This window comes from Phaseolus vulgaris, chromosome 2 (genome assembly GCF_051622355.1).
Source record: "Phaseolus vulgaris cultivar YP4 chromosome 2, ASM5162235v1, whole genome shotgun sequence".
Classification (NCBI taxonomy): Eukaryota; Viridiplantae; Streptophyta; class Magnoliopsida; order Fabales; family Fabaceae; genus Phaseolus; species Phaseolus vulgaris.
The window spans coordinates 16,622,491-16,646,693 of NC_143499.1; the positions used below are offsets into that span (position 1 = coordinate 16,622,491).

General features: G+C 34.5%; 1 protein-coding gene across 3 annotated transcripts; it reads left to right on the forward strand.

Annotated features, from left to right (window-relative positions):
• Positions 1-11,452: 11,452 nt before the first annotated feature.
• LOC137810803 (putative protein S-acyltransferase 22) lies at positions 11,453-18,315 on the forward strand. Of its 3 annotated transcripts, none has more exons than XM_068612246.1 (9): positions 11,453-12,274; positions 12,367-12,480; positions 14,363-14,770; positions 15,072-15,140; positions 15,222-15,293; positions 15,822-15,950; positions 16,102-16,182; positions 16,422-16,607; positions 17,260-18,315. In XM_068612246.1, the coding sequence occupies exons 1-9, from the start codon at positions 12,233-12,235 to the stop codon at positions 18,037-18,039; spliced, it is 1,881 nt and encodes a 626-aa protein (XP_068468347.1). In that variant the 5' UTR covers positions 11,453-12,232; the 3' UTR covers positions 18,040-18,315. The 3 variants fall into 3 exon arrangements, with proteins under 3 accessions (XP_068468347.1, XP_068468348.1, XP_090154447.1); XM_068612247.1 differs by having other exon boundaries at positions 11,514-12,274; positions 15,782-15,950; XM_090298321.1 differs by having other exon boundaries at positions 11,569-12,274; positions 15,222-15,730.
• Positions 18,316-24,203: the final 5,888 nt, after the last annotated feature.

The window sequence follows — 24,203 nt, forward strand, 5'->3', positions numbered from 1 at the left end:
GTAAAACCAAAAATAAAAGATAGTTAAACTTAGAGTTAAGTATCCAGACATTTGTATAACTCGTGGTTAACTGATTATATATTTTTAATTTTTTTTGCATAATTATATAGTAATATATGAGTTGTAAGATTTTTGTTTAAAGTGTAGTTACATTAAAAAGAGAATGGATGTGTTTTTTAAAATCTGAAAATAAATTTAAAACATTATATTATTACTTTATTACAAATTTTCATCTTTATAAATTTTACATTTTCTGAATTTTATCTTTGGATTTAGATTGATTGTGTGATTTTTTTTTTTCAATCAGGTTCCAATTTATTCAACCATAACCTCAACGTTGAATTGGTTGTTACAATATTATTGTGAGAAACATTGTGGCTCAAACACAATATTAGTTACTTTATTGATAATGTTTTAAGTCATAACTTAAAAGTTTGAACAAAATTTGACAACCTAGTTAGTAATATTAAGATTAAGGAAATGTGATGTAATAGGAACAAGATTGTTAAATATTATGTTTTGAACAATTTTGTTTTAGGGTTTAGAGTTTAAATTATTGACTACATAAAGAGAGTAACTATCATCAAAATAATCATATGTGTGATTGGATGAATGATGGACTTTGGAAAAAGAAAATTAAGTTTATAAAAAATGATACGGTGATTTAAGCTAATTTTATTTGTGAATAAATTATAACATTTATATTCATAATGATTAGATGAATATATCAAATAAACACAGGAGATAAAGTGAGCTTGTATCTTATGTATTGTTGTAGATGAGAAATATGGATGACACAAACAACTAAATATCTTAAGATGAGAATAGGAGGGGTTGTTTTGGTAGAGATTTTAAAGAGTATATTGATAGGTTAATTGTTTATTTGGAAGAATGTTGAGGTAAGTTGTCATTTTGTAATGCATGATACCAAAATAATGGTGGCAATGAAGCATGATGAAAAAAGGTGTCAACAATGTTTTTAGTGGTTCATATTCTTCTTTTGATTTTCCCATTTTTTGAAAATGTGCAAGGACAAGAAAAAAAAATGAATAAATCGTTAGTTTGACAAAATTTCTAAAATGACTCATTGTTAATTTTTTTTACCATTGACATATTGAATGTTCTTTAATTTCCATTCAACTTGAGTATTGATGAAAGCTTTAAATTTTAAGAAAGTGAAAAACTTGAGACTTGTTAGATAAGGGAAAAGTCCACAAAAAATTAAAGTAATAATTTAATAACATAATATAATATTTGTGGTTTGAAGAACTTAAAATGTGATTTGTCTAAAAATCACTATGAATAATATCAATTGGCAAAAGTGCATGTGAACATGATGAATGACAACTTAACATGTGTTTTTAATAGTGTAAGAATGCAAACATGAGAACTATGAGTTCCATTCAGATGACCAAACTACATATGTTATAAAGAAGGTATTAAAGTTACAAATGTGAAGGATAATGAAACTTGGTTGTTTGGAATTGTGGTGGTGTTGAGATAAAACTCTCTTGTGTCATCAAATCATATTAGATGTCTGAAAATCCTTCACAAAAAAATTTAAAGGGATCAAATTCAAGTAAAAGAAAACTATCATTAGTAAACTTCCTAATTGAAACTATTCTTGTAATGAATTAAGAAACATGAAAAAAGAAGAGAGCTTAATTAAATAGTATGATATGACTGATATGAACACGAAGGGATTTCTCTCGATTCAAAATTTAGGGCCAGTTTCGCCGTCGTCGCAATCGCACTCCATCACAGCATCGCTAGGTTAGCGTTTGTCCAGTTTCGCTGCCGTCGCAATCGCCCTCCCTCACAGCATCGCTAGGGTTTTTGCTTCTATCTCTCTGCGACGCCTGGTTCCTCCAACACCAGGCCAGCAGTCGCCGCCGCGGTGCAGCAGCAGTTGCAGCCTCGCCTCCACCACTGGGAAGCTGCCAATGTCGTGAAACCAGTGGTCGCCCGCCACGCGAACTCCACTGCGACACGACCTCCACCGCCGTCTTCTTCAAGGAAAGAACGCTACGGTGAGGTGACAACGAAGCAAGTACTGCGAGAAAGACGGCGACGAACCCAAATAGCAGCAGGTCCAGGTTACGTAAATTAACTAAACCAAAACCCTAAATTGAAGATTTGGGGGTTTTAGGGTTTCCTACTACAGGTCCTGTTAGCCTTTTAAAATGACGGAGGGCTCTGCGGGTTTCCTCATTCCATGGACTTGTTTGATGGATCGAAAAGTATGTCCTGATAATAAAGTATATTCTATGTCCGGTCAAAGGAAGACTTTTGCTCAGGCTTTGGGAAATACATGTGACATTCCTTTGTCCCAGCTACCTACCCCTTGTATTAAGGGTGACATGATTGCTGTCCAGATTGATGAAGCAGATTACTTGGCTGGTCTTGAGGATTGCAAAACCCATCTCCATGGTCGGGTTATTCTATCTAAGGGGGATAAACCTCTCACACACCTAGATTTAACTAAAAAGTTGCAGCCGGTGTGGAAAGCTCTTGGACCATGGAAAACAATTCCTCTTGGAAAGGGTTTCTATGAGTTTGAGTTCGCTTCTATAGAAGACATGCGATGGGCCCTCGGGATGGGTTCCCTGAAGTTATCTCTTGGTTTATTGAGACTGTTTGCCTGGACAAAAGACTTTGTCCCAGCTACCATGAGGAGTACCAAAGCTCAGACCTGGGTTAGAATTTACCATTTGCCTTTGGAGTATTGGAAACCAAGGACAATATTTTCCATCGTCAGAGGCCTTGGTACTCCTTTGTCTTTGGATGAGCATACTATGAGAAAGAATAGGGGTATGTTTGCTAGAGTGCTGGTGGATATTGATCTGTTGTCCCCTCTTCATGATCACCTCTTGGTTGAACGTTCAGACTTTGCTTTTGTAGCTAGTGTGGAATATGAATGGCTCCCTCCATTTTGCTCTCATTGTAAGATGATTGGGCACGAGCTTGCTCAGTGCCGGGTGATCCATGACCAGGTTCGTATTCCTGAGCCTCTACATAAACCTTCTCAGAAGACACCTTCTGATGAACAGGAACAAGGGAGGACCACGATTCCAACCCAACGTAAAGAATATCGGAAAAAAAATCTGCAGACCAAGCTCTTAGAAGGTCCCATGGATAATTTGAAAGTTGATGCTACTAGTGGGGTTAATGTAGGGTCACCCTTGGGTCACCTTGCTGATAAAATAGATGGAGGAGAGGATGATTTTGCAGATATGCCTCCTCTTGAGGATGCTTCAGATCATGATAGGTCCTCACCCAAGCAGGGGTTGTCCACTCCCACTTTGGATTCACTTGTTGTTATTCAAGCTAAGGACTCAGAGTCACATTCAACGACTCTTATTGATGATCATCATGTAGAGGCCTCTGCTTCTGTGATTGTACCATCTCCGTTGCGTACTACCTCTCCTCGAAGGGCTAAATCACACGCAGATACTACTCCTAATGTGGAGGTCTCTGCTATTGTGACTGTACCATCTCAGTCGCCTCATACCTCCCCTCGGAAGGCTAAATATATTGGGGATGTTAAAGCAATATCGTTGGTCCTTCAAAATCACTTTTCCTCTCTTGATGGTTTGGAAACTACAGATGTGGGAGGTGATTCTCATATTGGAGCGTCAAATATTCCGCCTACCATTGTTAGAATTAATTCGGATCATATTGAAAATCAGGTTGTTTCAAAATTTTGGGCTGACTCTAATGAGATGGAGGAGGATGACAGTGATAATGGGGAAGAAACAGTTCACACTAAAAGAAAACCAGGGAGACCACCTAAGGTGCCTGGTAAATCCAGGAAAACTGCTAAGGCAGTTCTCTCTACAACGTCGCAATGAAGGTCTCTTTATTTTTTTTGGAATGTCAGAGGATTGGGAAACCACAAAACTGTGGAGATGTTGCTTAGTTTACTTAACCTACATAAACCTCTCCTGATTTTTCTTGCTGAACCCATGATGCCGTACACTAATGCTTTCGACGTCCTTTTCAAATCTGTTAATATGCATTTGGTGGCTACGTCTCCTATTGTTAATAAAGTTGCTAAGCTTTGGTGTTTGTCGGTTCCTAATCTTGTCCAAAATTTCTTGGTTAATGATCAATTTATCTCTGTAACTTGTTTCCTGCAGGATAAAAGTTTTAGCTTTGCAGGTGTTTATGGTGCTAACACATACTTGTCTAGACGATTTTTTGTGGAGGGATCTTAGTTTCTTCACAGGGCCTTGGTGTATTCTGGGAGATTTTAATGTCGTGCTCTCGGCGGAGGACTGTAAAGGGGGGGGGGTGGCTCCTAATCAGGTTTCTTGTAATGAATTCCTGGACTGGATTAATACTAATGATCTTTCTTGTATGCCTTTTACTGGATCTTGTTATACTTGGTGTAACGGAAGGAGAGGGTTGCATAGAATTCACAGAAGACTGGATAGGGCTTTATGTAATGGAGTATGTCTGGATGAATGGAATTCTTGTACTTATCAAGTTCTTGTTAAAAATTGTTCTGATCATTCCCCTATTCTTGCTAGTCTTGCTAGTAATTCTTTGCGGAAGGTTAGCAATTTTCGTTTCTTTTCTATGTGGCTTCAGGACACTTCGTGTATGAAGCTTATTCATGATTCTTGGGCTGATAAGGTTGTTGGTTGTCCTATGTTTATCTTACAACATAAGTTAAAAAGGTTGAAACTTGAGCTCCGAGATTGGAATAAAAATTCTTTTGGTAATGTTCACAATGGAGTTCTTCTTAAGCAGGATATCCTCTTTGGTATTCAAAAAAACTTAGAGACTGTTAGTTTTTCTGATAGTGATGGGCTTCTCTATCAAGAAAAGATTGCTAAGGAGGAGCTTGATCATGCTCTTCACTGTCAATATTTGTTTTGGAAAGAAAGGGCTAAGATGTTATGGTTCAAGGATGGAGATCGAAATACCGCTTTTTTCCATGCTGTGGTCAAAAGGAGAAAATAATTCTAGTGGGATTCATCGTCTACGGATTGATAATGAGGTTACGGAGGATCCTAAAATCATTGAGGATCATATTTTGGACTTTTATAAGAATCTTTATGCTGAGTCTATTTCTAATGTTCTGGATGCTGATAATATGGAAGATTTTATTGGTACTTATATTCCTGCGATGGTTTCCTCTGAGGAGAATATGATGTTGATTAAATGTCCTGATTTTTCTGAAATCAAGAATGTTGTTTTTAATCTTAACGGTAATAGTGCTCCGGGTCCTGATGGTTTTGGTGGTGTTTTCTATCATTCTTGTTGGGAAATTATTGGGACAGATGTTTGTAATGCTGTTCAACAATTTTTTAAACAAAATTGGGTTCTCCCTGGAATGAACAGTAATGTGGTATCTCTTATTCCTAAGATTCAGGGTGCTGATTCTATTAAAGATTGCAGGCCAATTGTTGTTGCTAATTTCAAATTTAAAATTATTTCCAAGATACTGGCAGATAGGCTTGCTCTTGTGGCTGCTAGAATCATTTCTCCTAATCAATATGGGTTTGTGCAGGGTAGACAGATTCAGGATTGCATTGGTATTGCTTCTGAAGCTATTAATATGCTTTCTAAAAAGGCTAGAGGAGGTAATGTGGCTTATAAAGTTGATATTCATAAAGCTTTTGACACTCTGAGTTGGAAGTTCTTATTATTAGTTTTGAAACGCTTTGGTTTTCACCCCTCGTTGGTCAGTTGGATTAGTACAATTCTCCGTTCAACTATGCTTTCTATCAGAATAAGTGGTAGTTTGGTGGGTTTTTTTCCCTGCAGTCGAGGTGTAAGACAAGGTGATCCATTGTCTCCTTTACTTTTTTGTCTTGCAGAGGAAGTTCTTAGTAGAGGTATCTCTAAGCTTGTGAATGATAAGAAGATTTTAAATATGGCTAGTCCGAAAGGTTATCTCACTCCTTCTCATATTTTGTATGCTGATGACATTTTTATTTTTTGTAGGGGGGTATTAAGTCTCTTCAAAATTTGAGTATTTTTCTTAAAACATATGGTGATTTTTCTGGTCAATATATTAATAATTCTAAAAGTAGTTTCTTCACCATGGATAATTCTCCAAGATTTGTCACCAAAATTCAAAATATTCTTTCTTGTAGTCATGGTTGTTTGCCTTTCAATTATTTAGGAGTGCCTATCTTTGTTGGTGCTCCAAAGTGTCGATTTCTTCAACCTTTGGCTGATAAAGTCAAATTGAAGCTAGCATCTTGGAAAGGAAAATCTCTTAGCATGATGGGTCGGATCCAGCTGGTCAATACAGTGATTACTGGATTTCTAGCTTATAGTTTTAATATGTATAAATGGCCTGTTTCACTTATTAAGCAAGTTGAGCAGTGGTGCCAGAATTTTATTTGGACTGGTGATATTATGAAAAAAGGTATCGCTACCGTTAATTGGGCGAAAATTTGTTCATCTCTTGAGGATGGAGGCTTGAATATTATTAATCTTCATCATGAAAATAATGCATATCTTCTTAAGCTTGCTTGGAACTTTGCTTATAGCAACAAACCTTTGTCTTTACTCTTGAAAGCTAGAGTTCTTAAATCAAAATACGAGGTTAGAATGGTTTATAGATCCTCCTCTCTTTGGCTTGGAATTAAAAACTATCATACTTGAATATACTTCTTGGACGGTTGGTACAGGTTCTTTTATTAATTTCTGGAATGATAAATGATGTTCTACTACTTCTTTAGCAAATATTGCAGGGTTATCTGATGGGGCTAGCATTCCGGATACAGTCTCTCAATTTTGGTCAAGTTATGATTGGAATATTCCCTTATCTTTACAGCAGATGCCGCATTTTTTTAATCATATCATGGTTAGAGAGGAACAAGATATTCCTAATTGGATTCTAGATGAGTCTGGTCGTTTCACTCTTAAATCAGCTAGGACTTTTTTCTTGGAACCAGGAGTTCCATGTGGTTGGGGTAAGTTCATTTGGTCTTCATCTATTCCGCCTTCCAAAACTCTAGTACTCTGGAAAAATTTTCATGGGCGACTTCCTACAGATCTGCATATTCAGAATAAGGGTTTGCATATATGTTCTATGTGTACGCTTTGTGAAAAGCATGAAGAATCTATTCAACATCTATTTTTTGAATGTTCTAATGCATTACATATTTGTAGTTGGGTTCGACAGATTTTTCTTACTTCTCATTTCTCTAATAAGGATGATCTTCTTTCTTTTATTAAGAGTGATGGTAGTCCTTTGGTTAAATTGATTAAGCTTGCTGTGACAACCTTTTCTATATGGATGATATGGCGTATGAGGAATTATGCTAGATTTCAGGATAAGATTGAGGTTTCAAAGGCTATTTCGGTAATTAAAGATTTAACTTGTCTAGTGGGAAATTCGTCTAAAGCTTCAATGAAGAATGATATGTTGGATTTCAACGTGATTAAGTTTTTTGGTATCAAGACTCGTAGTGGGAAAGTTCTTCGTCCTCTTCCTGTTAGATGGGAATTTCCTTCACCAGGCTGTGTTAAAATTAACACTGATGGGGCTGCTATGGGGTATCCTGGTCTTGCTACTTGTTGAGGTATTTTTCGTGGGAGTATGGGAGAATTTATTGGTGCTTTTTCAGGGTTTCTTGAAGTTCAAACTGCTTTGGTTGCTGAGTTTTATGGAGTTATACATGTTATGGAGGAAGCTCAAAAGATGGGACTTACTAATGTTTGGCTTGAATGTGATTCTGTCTTGGTTTGTATTGCGTTTACTGCTAGGACTAATGTTCCGTAGATGCTTCGTAATCGATGGAATACTTGTCTTAATTTCTGTAGGACAATCAGGTTTAGGGTTACTCATATTTTTCGTGAGGGAAATGTATGTGCTGATAAGTTGGCTAATTTAGGGTTCATTCATAGAGAATCATTTCATTGGTATAATAGACTTCCATCTAGTCTGTTCTTAGAATTCTTTATGAATAGGTATAGTCTACCTATGTACCGTTTTTGTTAACATGTGGGTTTTGGTCTAGTTCCCCCATATTTTTGTATTTTCTTTCTTTTTCCTTTTTTTTAATAATATTTTTTTTCATGTGATGACAGATGATTGTTGTTACTTGAGATGTCAGTCTAGCTGAGATGTCAAGTTGCATAGTGATGCCTAACATGAAAACTTTTATAAAAAAAAAAATTAAGAAACATGAAAGATTTTTTAAGGAAAAAGGTGGGAGTGAGGGAGATAAGTTTGCATCATATTCATTTTTGAAAATTATACTATAATTATTGGTCAAATTAAAATAAGATGAGAGATTTCTCTTCTTTAGAACTCTCATATCTTAAATGACAAATGACTATTAAAGCAATAATAATTTAGTAACTTGAGGTAATTTTTGAAAGATTGTGACTTGAAGTTACATTTCAAGCGATGATAGAATGTTTAAGTGATAAGAGTTTATGTTGAGTCTTTTCTCAATGACATTTGAGTGCCTAAAAACTAATTTGGACACTCACATAAAGAAAAAAAATCAAATCAAATTAAATATATATTCTCTAAAACTTTTATTTCTCAAACAACATGAAATATCACTAAAATGACTTTAAAGCTTGTGGACGAGTCTCTCTTTATCATGTGAGAATATATTGTTCAAATAACACATTTTTAATTGTGTAGTTATGTAATTTATTTATGATATGTGTTTATATATATGAATTTATTATCTTGATAAATATAAATAGACGTGTGTGATAAATAATGATAAATTAATTTGAATGAGAATGAGATATGATGAATTTTTTTTTTTATAAAAATAAGTATTAAAATGAAGAGTAATTTTGTATGTAACTTTTTAACTTTTAGACTTTAAAAAAATTAAAATATTAAATCAATCCAAAAAGCCATAAATTATATGTTGCCAAATGATTATTCAAATCAACTATCCTATGATGAGATGTTAAATTCCAGTTTAAAATCAATTGACTTTTAAGTAAAATTGTCTAACAGATATAAAACTTAAAGTAACGATGCAGAATTTTTTAATATATTGTTATTGTTATTTCTTCATTTATGTGATCTTATTTTTTTTTTCAAATGTCCTTATTTTTCTTCTTATAATTAGATTTCTAAGTAATTACTTTCAACGGGTATGTACTTTGAAAAAATTATAAAATAAAATTTAATTTTAAAATTAAAAATTATTAAGATATCATATTACTTTCTAATATTGTTCATTGAAAATAATGTTGTAAATTTTTTAATTCTTTCAGTTATAGTCTAATCATAATAAATCTTTCTATGACAAATTTACGTATGGATAAATTTTTTGACATTATCTTTAAAATTCTGTCATATCTATAAAAACAATAATTAAAAAAATAATTCCCTCAAAATTAAAATTAAGAAGGAAACAAAATGGAGCCTCGACAAGTTAAAAACATTAAACCTATTTGTATCAATGTTATTGTATATTTTCATTTTTAAAATTATATAAATATAGATTAAAAAAATAAATAACCAATTTTAACTTGACTGGACTAACCAATAAACCAAATCATAAAATACATATTCTATTTAGATCAAAATCGAACAAAATCTAATTTTCACTTTTGACTTCATTACTTAAAATCAGATGAAACAAATCAACAAATCTATTTTCATTATTTCATATCATCCTCACTTTATATTTATCTTTGAATTAAAATTTAATATTTTTTTTAAATTAATAATTAAAATAATCTCCATTCATTAAGTAAATTATGCACTACAAAAAATGGAATACTATTATTCTACACATTCAAGTTTAACTGAAACATTAAAATTCATTTTTGTTGGGTTCTAAAGGTTAAATTTTCTATCTAACAACATTTGCACTTTTATTTTTTAACACCTTTTTTTTTTTTTCTATTTAGCACTTTTTTTTTATTTCCTTATCTAACATCTTTTTATTCTTTATTTCCCTATCTAACACCATTTCAAAAATAAATAAATAAATAATTTTTTTGATAATTTTAATTTTGAATGCATTAAAAAATAAATATTTTTAATGTTTAAAATAGTTATAAATATAATTAATAAATAAAGAAATGAGTTTTTACAAAATAAAAATAAAAAAGTAATAAATTTAAAATGTTTAGTTTAAAACTTATTTTTTTTAAGAATGAAGAAAATAAAAAATTAAACTCTACAACAGCATAAAAGTTGAATCTATAAACATAAATTAGTATTTATTTTTATTATTATTCATGATGTAATCATGTTAATTTCAAGTAAAAAATACATGACATAATTATAAAAAAAACCAAGTTGAATAAGGACTGATATGGACATAATAAAACAACATAATTGAACAAAAAAATGTTTATATTGTCAAACACCAGGACACACATAAAGAACTTATCCCAACATTACTGGATTGTACACTTCTCGTCATTAATTATGTTTCATTTCGTACAAACTATTTAATGTACCATTGAAAAACTATTAAATGAATGATCATATTTAATTTATTTTCCTTTTTATGATCAGCATATACTTATTTAGTACCGCCTTATATCTCTTATATTTATCTTATTTGGATTTTTTTTTATATATTTTATCTTTATCTTATTTTGTTTTGCCTTTATTTTATATCTTTTATGTTTTTAGTTATTATTATTTTTTTCCATTCTTTATTTATTTCTGGTTTTTGTTTTTATTTTATTGTTGCTGTTTTTATTTTCTAGACTTATTTATTTTTGCATTTTTTTTCTTCTCATTTTTAGGTATTAAGTGTAACATTTACATTAGTTTTTTTAGGATTTTTCATTTAAGGTAGACACTTCAATATTATTTGTGTCCACTATTAATTAATACTAATTGACTTTGGTTTTTTCTATAATTATGTCCTATATTTTTTACTTGAAATTAACATGATTACATCATCAATGATAATAAAAATAAATACTAATTTATGTTTATAAATTCAACTTTTATGTTGTTGTAGGGTTTAATTTTACAAAAGGGTAATATATAGGAAAATGGTACTAGATAGAAAAATAAAAGTGTAAATGGTACTAAATAGAAAATTTAACTGGTTCTAAAATTAAAATCCTAGGAATTAAATAGAATTGAATAAAAGAATTTAAACAGTTTGTTTGTATTTTTTAGGGGTACTTAATTTTGTTTTGCTAATATACTTTGACCCAACAAATCTGAATACAAACTTGGGATAAAATTGTTATCTACGCATGATTTTTCGACTAAACATGTTTACAATTTACATACACTGGGAGGCATAAACAAAGTGTTTTTTGTTCTGAGGGTGACAATAGACAGTGTTACCCCACCTTATAAGAGCAACACTCCAACATAGTAATTTCCTAGTATCATTGCACAGTACAAGGAAAAGCAATAATAAAGTAATAAAGAAAGCCAAACCTGGTCAAACACAAAACAGTGAGATGGTTATTACTCATTGGATTTAATTATATTCGTATATACTTAATATACAATTTATTACTATTTATTACTGCTACAATTTATGAATAAAAAATGTATGATGAAGACAAGAAGAGAGAGAGAATGCGTGTATGCGTTTCCTGAGCAAGCTTTTAAAGGGATTGTTGGCAATTAACAAAAGCAGAACCAAAACAACTGTCCAGTGCAGTGGCTTGTGAGTAACACATGATTTTGCCTATGGAAAAAGATAACGCACAGCACAGCACAACACAGCGTAATACTAGTACCCCAAAAAGTAAAGGGGTGGGTCATGAGATGAGGTAAATTTCACAGCAAAGAAAGAAAATCAAACTCATTCCCACCACATAGAGATCTATTCTCTGCAGCAAAAGTAAAAAGCTTTGCAAGCAACAAAACCACCCCAATTCCTAAATCCAGAAAAGGCCATTTCTTTACATCTTCCATGACCTGGGTAAGGTTTGTCTCTGAGTGAACCAGACAAACATTTCCTCACTCTGAATACCCTTTGGAACTTCTCGCTTCACACACAAAAACTGCCCCATTCTCTCTCTTTCTTTCTCTCTTTCTCTCTCTCTTTGATACATCTCTTTCTGCCAGCTCTTTGTACCAACATGTCATTGCAAGTTAAGTGTTTTTGCTGGTCCCAGAGTGAAATCTTTGGTTTTTCATCTCTTCCCTCGAAATGAACTTGAGCGAAAGTGGTTAAAGAGGGTGAATAACAGGGCTCTATAGTTCTCTTTCTGGTTGGTGCTACCTACATTTGTGTGGCTTTTTGTACTTTGTGTACTTCCCCTTCAGATTTTGTGTTTGCATTCATACTGAAAGATGAGGAAGAATGGATGGCAGCTACCTTACCATCCTCTCCAGGTAAAGTTTTAATTTTTATTGTTGTTACAGGATTTGTTACTATTGATCTCTGGGGGGGTTTGTCATTTTGAGAATATTTTGTTTTTGTGAAGGTGGTGGCTATTGCTGTGTTTTTGGCTCTGGGATTTGCCTTCTACGTATTTTTTGCTCCTTTTGTTGGGAAGAAGATTTATCAGTATATTGTCATGGGCCTCTACACACCCCTGGTAAGCCAATCTTGAACCTTCATCTGCTGTATGCTCATTTTACTGTATATGAGTGGGTTGGTGGAAGGTGTGATGAGATCTGTGATTGTTGCTTTCTGATTCAAGGTTTTTGGTTTCATGTGCCTCTAATCTTAATTTCCAATCTGGTTTCCTTCTACTTCCTTGCTTTATTTATGCATTCTTTTTTGTTAGCATTCAAATGGTGTTCAATTTAATGTGGTATAGGGTTGTCTCTGCATACCTTATGAGAGGCTATTTGACCCCTAGTTATATACCCTTCTTAATTAAATTATCTTCCCTTTTATTTAATTGATTTTTTATAATGTTTTTGAGAGGTAGCCTTGTGAAGATATGTAGTTAATGATGTGCTGGCTTTCATTTTTGTTGTTGTTGTCAAACAAAGCACATGTGTGTGTTAGGAGATTATTCTCCAAATTCAAACATGTTTGAGTTTTTTAAATCCAAGATAGCACTGAATTTTCTTTATCACATTCCTTTTTTGGCCTTCTTGATAATTCCGGCAATCACCCTCCTCTTTGGAGGGATGTTGATACATGTAAAATTTTTGAGCACGCCCTTGGTCAAAACTGGGACATGTTCATGGAAGCTTCCATGAACTTGCTACTTAAAGAGGGTCACATTGAATTTTGCAATAGCTTCGACATTCTGCTTAAATGTACAACCAGTCAGTATCTGAATATGGGTGATAATTTGCTGAGTTGTCTTCCTGTCGCTGCAATGTGGAAGTTGGAACTATTATGCATGATTTCTAATGACACATTCATGAATGACAGAGATAGCTCTTTTTCCTAATCATCATGCCAACTGTTTAATCATTAGCATTGTCTTGAACTTTTCAGCTCAATATTTTAAGAGAAACATATGGAAACAATATGCAACCATCATGATGTTAATACTAGTTTTTGGAAATTTGAGCGCTATAAAAATTAATAATCTTCCTGGGGCTGTTGGAACATAGCATGGCACTGACAGTTGCAACTTGCAGGTGGTTTCCTTTGGAGATTATTGCAGATAATGGTTTAGGTTCTCTCTTGAGAGTTTGTAATTTGCATTTAAGTAATAGCTGAGTTATTTTTTGAACTTTGATGAAAGCTGTTTGAAGATCATTATAGAACTTCATGGTAAAATGGACTGTTGTCCTAAAAAAATCCATGCGCAGAAGCTGCAATAAAATATTTGCATTTAGTTGAGTAATTTGCATCAAACACTAAGTTGGCGAATTGATTGGCAAACATCTGGTTTCTGTGCGCTATTTGAATAATTATTTATTACATAATATTATATAATATTATTTGATTTGATTCATGTAGCCTACATCACCCAGTAAAAAAATGCTTGGTGGTGGTTGTTTTTGTAGATTAACAATCTTGGATTTTAGACTCAAAGAACTGCTTTAACTATCCACTATGGAGGATGAAAGTTTCTAAACTTAACTCACAGCAACTAACAATCCTTGACCAGTGTAATATTAGTCTCTAACTGGTAAAACCAATGGAATATTAAATGGGTGGGTAGCTAATATACCCACCATCCAATAAAGAGAAGTTTATGCAGGCTGATATGCTTTTATAAACAATGTTCAGCGTTCTATCATTGTCTGGCAGTTTGCTCTTTTTGTTAGACCTTCTTTATCCCTATGGTCTTTGGGCTGCTAACCCTCTACAGAGCTTGCATCATTCTGTCTGTGGGTCAATATTTCTGGCTTTGAATGTGCTTGAAATATGCTTAACCAATGTTTAGTGACAACATTGTTATTTTGATATCAATTTTATCTGCTTGTAAAAGATGGAAACTATCTATGTATTTTCTCTTAAATTGCATGAAGGACTTCATGTTGTAGTAACACCTCTCCTCTTGCCAGATTACATGTGTCTTTGCACTGTACATTTGGTGTGCAGCATCTGATCCTGCAGATCCTGGGGTTTTCAAGTCCAAAAAATATCTTAAAATTCCAGATAGCAAACAGCTTGATGGACTCAAGAATTCTAAACTAGGAGGGGAATCAACTTCATCAATGCATGATGGGAATGCTTCAACTGTTGGTCCAAAATCAGTGGATAAGGAAGAATTGGGAACTGAAGCTAGTTTTAAAGGTGCTGCTATTTCTGTAGAGAAGAAAAATGCATCATCTTCACCTTCTTCGTCCTGTCTCCTATTACTTTGCTCTCCTTGCGCTTATATCTGCGGCTGCTCAAGTTCAAGTAAGGAATCTTGTGATCAACAAGCAAGTGAAGATGGAATGTTCTATTGCAGTTTGTGTGAAGTTGAGGTGAGCAGAGGCGTTTTTACTGAAATTTTTGTCCCTCCAAGTTTATTGTAGCAGTTCTGTCCGAAATATGTTGTCAGTTGGGGAGAACATATAATTTCACGACAACAATCCTGCAAGCTGAATTCAGATATACCATATGTGTATTCCTTGGTCTAGAACTTAAGAATTTCATTAGTGTTACAAAATCGTGCTCATCTTGAAATGCATATATTTTTTTTCATTACATGAATGCTTGGAGGTTTCATTCTGTCAATTTTGGTAATAAAAGAAGTTGAACCATTGAGGAATATTGTTGTTACAGGTCTTCAAGTACAGCAAGCACTGTAGGGTTTGTGACAAGTGTGTTGATCGCTTCGATCATCATTGCAGAGTATGATAATCTAAATTCTATTTTCTTTGCTTATCAATTGATGTTTATCTCTAAAGGACTGTTGCTTCTTGGATTTTGTAGTGGCTCAACAACTGTATTGGAAAAAGGAACTACAGAAAATTTTTCACCCTCATGGTTGCTGCTCTCCTCTTGGTAAGAAAAATTGTCTGCCTATACCTTACTTGCCATTCACATGTTTAAACGTTGCATAACATAAACTCTGCAACTATGTATAAAGTATAAACCACACCCTACCCAGGCCATACAATTCAAGTATAATTATGCACCAGATCACCAGCATTCCAAAATCCTTTATTTGCAAAATACTATCCCTTCCTTACTTTGTGGCTACCTTAGTGCCACATCATACTGGAACTGCACAACGAGACGAGACCTTAGTCAACAAAGCTTGATATCTTTGGCATGATCTTGAAACCAAGAAACATGCTTAAATTAATTTGTTTCCCTAGTTTCCGTGTCAAATACTTGATATTCTTCCTATCAAGTGTCAAAAGTTGGAATGTCCTACTGTCCTAAAGTCCAACTTACTTGTTGGAAGCAACATGCCAAAACCTGAAGAAAACTCCAGAGTAAGCATTTTTAATTTCCTAGTCATTTTCATTTTGATTAACTATTGACAGGTATGTGCATGGTTTGTGCACCTTGGGCTTGGGATTGCAGCTTATACTTCAGTGGTTGACTGGGATACTTGTGCTTATCTGCTGTTTTGTTGAGAAGAAGAAATTTTCTGTGGATATCTCCTCCAAGTTAGGGAGCAGTTTCTCTCTTGTTCCCTTTGTCATTGTTGTGGTGAGTATTCTGCTTACAGTCGTGGTGCATATTATGTGGTTACTATGCACACTAAATCTTTATTCTTTTGTTCTGCAGTTACTTCTTCTTTAGCTTCTTTCTCTCTGTTGTTCTTTTATTCTTATCCATGACAAACCTCTTCTTTTCACAGGCAGTCTGCACCATTCTGGCTATGATTGCTACCTTACCCCTTGTTCAGCTGTTTTTCTTTCACATTCTTCTCATTAAAAAGGTAAGCTTGGGAACTTTTTGGTACCTGAAAATCCACACACACATGCTTCATTTGTAAACTTATCTTATATAATTCACACTAGTGGCAACTTATATATGTGCTCTTCTGTGCAAAAAGAATTTCGAAGGCATGTAGTAGATAAATATTATAATTGTATAGATTTATGGCCCTCTGCTCCCAAGAGGTCTTAATATGTTTTAAGTACTAAATATTATGATTATTGTGATTTGACTACTCAGGGAATCAGCACATATGATTACATCATAGCTTTGAGGGAGCAGGAGCAGGAGCAGCAAATTGGAGGTCAGCAGAGTCCCCAAATGTCACCTGTTAGCTCACTTACTGGATTGAGCAGTGCAAGTTCCTTTACTACTTTCCATCGTGGTGCATGGTGTACACCGCCGCGTCTGTTCCTTGAAGATCAGGTAAAATTTTCATTTCACTACTGCTATTAGTTAATGTAAATTTTCATTTCACTACTGCTATTAGTTAATGTTTATATATCTTTATTTTACACTAGACCTCTGCATCTAATTCCTCATGTGATTATGATGTTTATCTGAGATGATGATACGCCTTTTGAAAATAATAAGATAAGATACCTGACATATATATTTAAAAATGTATAAAAATTCTTAAAACATTATGAATATATAATTGCAGTTGTGGATCCAAATGATCACATATCTTAGACATTGTCAAAATAAAAATTATAAATTAATGTAATCATAAAGTATTAGTGTTTTCATAGATATGAACTACCGATAAAGTATCGCAGAGTATCCTATACATATCAGATATGTGACACAAATTGAAGGATCAGTGCATGAAAATCTGACACATGATTTGAATGAATGACTTAGTTATTGAAAATTGTTACTGCATAAAACATAAAATTCACTGATATTAATGAAGGGAAATGAAATACTTCTTAAACCTATCAAATTGTCCATGTTTTCAAAATGTGGAGTTAGTTATAGCAGAATTCCGTAGTTTTTTTATGACCATGAAAAACAGAATAACTGACATTATATATCTTAGTTTTGTTGATGGTACGTGATGGTTTGCATTATGCAGTTTGATGTAGTGCCCCCAGAAACGGCTTCTGTAAGCTCGGTGGGAAAGAAGACAATGAGAGACGAGCCGGTTAAGAAAAAGAATCCTGGAGCAGTCAAAATCAGTCCATGGACTCTGGCACGGTTGAATGCTGAAGAGGTTTCCAAGGCTGCTGCAGAAGCAAGAAAAAAATCAAAAATTCTTCAGCCTGTGACAAGACACAACAATGAGCCTTTCAGGCTGGAACCAGACCACAACTCTGGCAGCAGTGGTCGGCGAATGAGTCCCAGGGTTGAGACCAACAGAAGACGGGCAGGCAAACGGATTCGTCTGCCCGCGGATTTGCCTATGGAGGCCATACCAAAATTTTCTACCAGCAACATTGTTGCCAAAGGATTCAGTGGAACATCTAGTTTGGCTCCTCTGCAGCTGGAAGCACATGGTGCGTTTCAAACAAGTCAGGCAGTATCAAGCTCGGCTGGGATTGTTGCTTCTTCACCTGAAAGCAGTTTAGATTCGCCGGACATCCACCCGTTTCGAGTGTCTTCGACTGAAGCTGAAGAAGCAAGAAGGCTTGCCAGTCTTTCTGCCCTTGGTGCTGCAAACCTGAAGGGAATCCCTCTGTCAAGGTCAACCAGTGATGGGTATGAGGCCTCTGGTGGGGAAGATAGTGACAGGGTTCCCACCAGGATTGTTCAGAGGTCAACAAATTGGACTAATCTGCTCTTTGGTGGTGATCAAGAGGAGAGAGCTTTTGATCCAAAACCATCATCTAGCCTGGTTCATAGTAGAAAGTTGTGACCAACTTGGGTGTTGATTAATTAGACAAAACTATTTTCAGATTATATTGATGGGAATTGTTCATTCTTTGATTTCTGAGCCCAAAGGTACTTCAACTTCAACATCCCTTAGCCCTCACCTTCTTCAGGTTGAATTGGTGGTAGGCTAAGTGGGAACTAAGTCGAAACCCATGTACAAAGTTTTAGGTCACAGTAACTCATGAGCTTGAGCTTCCCAATATATTGTTTTCTGATCCCTATTTTGATAAAATTTTAATCAAGCATGTCCTCTCATGAATTATTTTTTTCATACATTTTTTTCTAACTTTTATTACAAGTTAAAATAAACTTATTTACTTATGTTTTTATAGACCATATCTCTAAAATTTTCTAAAAGAATAATTTGAAGATGTGATTAACATTTTTTTAATGCATGAGAATTGTTTTTTTTTAAAAGAGTTAGATACACCTAGGTCATTCAGCAATAAAAACTTATATAAAACACTAAAGATTTAACTTGAATTTACGAGTTTTTTTATTATATATATTTAATTTCTTATGTTTAATTATTGGAAGACTCAAATTCACATTTGAATTTCTAATAAAATTAATATGGAATCTTTCAAATAATAACAAAACTAATAAAGCTAATTTGGATTCAAAGCATGACGAGTCCATAAAAAATCAAGAAATAAATGAATGTAAGAAACAAATATCGTACAATCAACATGTGATGTATTTGAGTAAATGGTTTGAGTTTGATTTCAAATTTATATGTAAGGGAAAAATGTCATTAGGAAGATTCCTTTGCCTCTACACTTTTTTTCACACTTTTAGATATGATACCAAACATTTTTCATTTCCCCTCTTTTCATTTGTCCTCTTCAATTGTTTACTACAAAGTATATTCCTAATTCCCATATGATTTTTCCAATTTTAATATTCTTTTATAGAGAGTGTGGTTAGAATATTGAATGACTTGATTATTAAGATAGTCTATATTGAATTGCTTATGTAAGTTTTTCTCTAAGGGTCTGTTTGGGTAAACTTGTGAAGACAAACTTTAATAACAGAACTACTCTAAGCTTGAAAGACTTCTTTTAGGTAAGTTAATCTAGTATTTTGATGATAACTATTTGACCTTATGTACAAGAGCTTACAGAACAAGTAGTCTCTAGATAGAATTGCACAAGTGCTTTTTTATTATTAGAATAATTAAAAATGTCATAACAAAGTTTGGAAAGTAGTATTTGTACTCCAAATTTAAAACTTGTGTTTTTTAACCTCTTTGATTAATTACTTTTTTTTTTCATTTTAACTTTTACATATAATTTTTTTTATATTTTTGGTAAAAGCATATATCTACATTATTATTTATAAAATGTAATTTGATTCCTTCTGTAAAACTATACATATAAATAAATAAATATTTTATCATTCACATTCTTACTTTGATACTATAATTTGAAACAAAAAATATAAACACCTCATCCCATATCAATGATCCAAACAATTACAATTTGAAACATAAATATAAACACGTCATCCAATATGAATTATTAACTTCAAACTTTCAAAACAAGTAATTTATGTATGTGTTTATGAATGAAACACATTTTAGTGATGAGATGTGCAAAGACAATCTAGAAAAAAGTGGTTAAGGGAACTTCATTACTTAGTGAGTCGTGAAGACTATCACATCTAATTTGTTCAGAGAAGGTCTTCCTAGAAGATGTTATATGAGATGTTGACATCAGCGATGAAGTATCAAATTTTGATAGTTTTACTTGTTAGGCTACCTTCACCAAACTTTGTATGAGTTAATGTATCATTGTGTGTCAACTATTTCTTCCAAGAACCCCACGATCTAGTTGTCGTAGGGTTGGATCTTTGTTTTAGGGATTTGCAGCTTCTAGATTTTTTTTAATAAAGATTGTTGATTGAGCTCCCCTAATCCACTAATGTCTTCATGATTGCAAAATTCTTTGTTTGCACCATGATGACCATGGAGCCAAGGTTACAAATGTTCAAAGCTACTTTTTCGAATCTTTCCATGAAGAGTCTCAACAACTCTCTCTCTCTCTTGCCAGGTGTTTACAATGTGATGTTAGATGATGTGGTCGGCTTGTCGCAAACTACTTCCTGAATTTAGCCACCAACATGTTAAAAGTGTCAATCGAGAAGGGGGGAAGTTATGTGAACCAACTTAACACCACCTCCTTCAAGAACGTGGGGAACGCGCGATGCAACATAATGTCATCTATTGTGTATAAATTCATTTGGATAGCATCGACATCAACATGTTTGTCTGAGGCGGTTGTATTGTCATATAGATCAATAATTAGGACTTTCCAGTTGGATGAGAGCATGGTGTCCATTGATGTGTTAGCGAATGGGTGTCGCCGAGTGCCTCCTATCGTCACAGAAGTGTTTCCCAATGTGTGCAGTTGGGACTTAACTTTGTGACTTTCAGCTTCCAATCCTCAAGTTTCTATAGTCGAAGACAGTCTTAAACAGGGTGAAATTGTCATGTCTTTCTTAGTTTGCTCTTGGTAGGCCTTTTCCTCGATAGGTCGAGACATGTGCATCCCCTCCCCCAACCTTTTTCTCAACTCCTCTTTCTCCTGTCTTAAAGTGTTGATCTCCTCTGCTTTCTTTTGTTTCATTTCTATCATTTCTACCATTTTCCTTTTGCATTTTAAAGTGTTAATTCTTCTAAAGAGTAGGGTCATGTGTCCTACCTCAGTTGACCGAGCATCTACTAATATGTGACAATTTTTTGTCATATTCCTCATTGATACCATAAATTTCTTCAACATCCTCCTCGACCCCATAATGTTCTTACACATGTCGAGTAACTCTCCTCTTTCACCATGTTATTATGTCTTGTGTTGATTTTGCAATAATCTCGTTCAAAAGGTTTCACTTGTACATCCCATATCCAAAAGAGAGGTTTGTGTACCTACAAAAGATACTTCAACGTTCAAATTATTTAGGTGGAATCATGAGTAATAAATGCAATTAAAGTTATAACTTACCTATCAAATTTCGATTTTATTTATTGAGTCTAGGTCTAGATTAATATGTTTGAGTTAATATCGTATTTGACTAAAAGTTAATATATGTTGCCCCAATTTTCCAACATATCATCGACATTGATTCCTAGGTTGTTTTGGTTGAACGGTGTGGTGATGGTCTTGACCTTACCTAGTAAGGCAAGTAATTAAAGTATGTTTATCAAGGAAGCACATTCCAGGGATGACAAGTGCAAAGACACTCCAAGAAAAAAAGATTAATAATCAAATTCAACAAAAGAGAGATCTTAATATAGCTACTAACAAAACTTGGGTAGCTTGGAAAAAATGACCTTCACGTGAAATTTTGTAGAACTTACTGTTCCAATATATTTTCCTCTTTTCTTCTAATGAGACATTCTATTATCTCTCTGTTCGAACCTAAGAGCCGTTTTCCTCTCTTTGCCATTCCCCATCTAAAAATAGACAGGATTTCCATTTCTTCAGGGTATCCAACTAGTGCCTTCATGACAACAATACGCTTGGAGAAGAAAACATTGTAACTATTACTTGACATATTCTTAGAAAGAAAAAGGATGAAGTAACCATTATTTTTGTTCGCTTACACTTCTTAGAGTTCCTGACATCCACAAACAAGTGTTCAGCTTATGATGACACCTTGATAATTGTAAGTCGATTTCCTTTTTTTGTGCAGACTTCCTCCATGCTCCCTTTAGAATGAAAAGAACACATCCTACAACAATATGAGGATTCTTTGCTTGCCTCACGTTATACAAAGACAAACCAAAAGCTAAATTCGTATCCCGGGAATAGTCTTCATAAGCATACACTTGGTCGGATTCACCGTATACATTAAATTGTTGAGTACCCAATGCATCAGATTCCTTTTCTCGAAATTCTTCATGAATATCGACCTGATGGTCACTATTGTTGCAACAACTTGCTTCATCATGTGCAACTCTGATGTAGGTACTTCTAGGAGCTTAAGCCACCCGATGAATTAGAAAACGAAGGGAATTACAATGAAAGAATGGATTCCAATTTGTATTAAGTTAAGGAGAAGAATTTAGGAATTACAATTGAGGTTTTTCTATGCCTTAACCACTCTCATAACAACCTTATATAGCTATCTATACAGCTCCTTAAACAATAGAAAAACGGAATCTAAACAACAGAAAAATAGAAAAAGCAATGTAACTACAAAACTACTGCTTTGTTTGTAACAAACAGAACTACAACTTTGTCCTGTAACAAACCCTTCCCCTTCAGAGAATCCTTGTCCTCAAGGATGAAAATCTGGAAATTTTTTCATTAAGTCATAAAAGAATTCGCAAATAGCATCTTCAGGAAATTGGTACTTCATTTGACAAGGATTTTAGTCACAACTCCGTTTTTTCTTTTAACCGTCATGTGATCCATAATTAATTTTGGTTCTCTTATCTGCACTTCAGTTTTTGGAATTGAAATTGCAGTCATCATGTCCTCCACATGTCGCTTGAGTTACGAAGCATGAAACACATTGTGAATTTTAGATTGGGAAGGAAGTTGGAGTTTGTATGCTATTGCTCCTATCTTGTTGTCAATTTGAAAATGACTGAAATATTTCAGTGCAAGCTTAGCATTCTTTTGAAAAGCTACCGAAGTTTGGCGACAAGGATGCAACTTTACATAAACCATGTCACCAATTTTAAATGTTCTATCATTCCTGTGTTTGATCGCCCTTTTCATCCTGTTATCCGCCTTTTTCATGTGAAACTTAATCAATTTCAATGCTTCTCTTCTCTTCTTCAAGCTTCTATCAACCAATTCAATTATTGATTCACTTGGAAAATAAGATAAAGGGGCAGTTGTTGGCCATACACCACTTCATAAGAAATGGACTTAATGGTATTGTGGTAGGTAGTATTATACCACCATTCAGCCAAAGCTAACCATTTATACCACAAGTGAGGAACATTTGAACACATGCACCGCAAAAAGGTCTCCAAACAGCTATTAAAATCTCTATTTGCCCATCCGTTTACGGATGATATGCAGTAGACAATTGAAAGTGCACACATTGAAAAGCCATTAAATCCTTCTAGAATTGATTCACAAAAACTGCATCTTTATCACTAGTAATAAAGTTAGGAAAACCATGCAGTTTAAACACTGTACCGCCCTGGTAGTCGGAAATGATGACGTGGCACCAAGCTACGGTATAGGCGTGTTGACGAGACGCCAGGTTGGCAGAAGGGAAGGAAGTCGGGGGGCTCGTGTAATCGCCAGTTATGAAGTTGGCGTGCTTCGATCTCCAGCATACCAGAACCGGCGGTCGCCGGGTCAAAGATGAAGTCGCCGGAGCAAGCACATCGCCGAAGATGAAGGTGGTGCAGATTATGAAGGCGGTCGGCGAGACCACAGGGAAGGTGTACGAAGGCACCCTAACTCGCCAATTCCAGTAGAGATCGCGCTCCAAGTTAGCTATGCACTGAGCAGTATCATGCATAAGTAACTTAGCCAAAAGAGAGTCAGAAGCAGCGCCCAAGTCAAGGAGGCTCCAGATGATGGCACGTGTACAGCTGGATGCGAGCCACGTGTCCAGATGTGTAACTGCCAGGAGAGAGAAAGTGCCCAGGTATATAAGGGTTTCCCAACGAACTTTTGAGGTACGCACGTTCAGATTGTATTCTTTACGCTTGCGAGTTCTTGAGCATACTGTGAGAGAGAACTGGTTCACGTTCCTTGAGAGTTCTTGAGTGTTACTCTTGAAGTATTTGGTGGTTCAGTCACTGACTTGGGCGTTGGAGTGCGATCGGCCGCAGAGGCGCCGTTCTGTTCTTTTGCAGGTTCTTGAGGTGGATCGTGACGAAGGACGGAGGTTGACGCGGTGCACACGTCGATCCAAAGTTTGACGAGGCAAGTTCCAACGTTTTGGTCAACAGGCAGGATCAAACACATTATCAAGAAAAGATTGGGTTACTTCAGCAGCAGCATAAGGATGAATTAAAGATATAAAGTGGACATATTTGCTCAACCTATCCACAACCACATAAATGACATTTTTACAATGTGAAGAAAGTAATCCTTCTATAAAATCCATTGTAATATGTTGCCAAATTTTTCCAGGTATAGGTAAAGGTTGCAGCAGTCCTGGAGACGCAGTTGCATC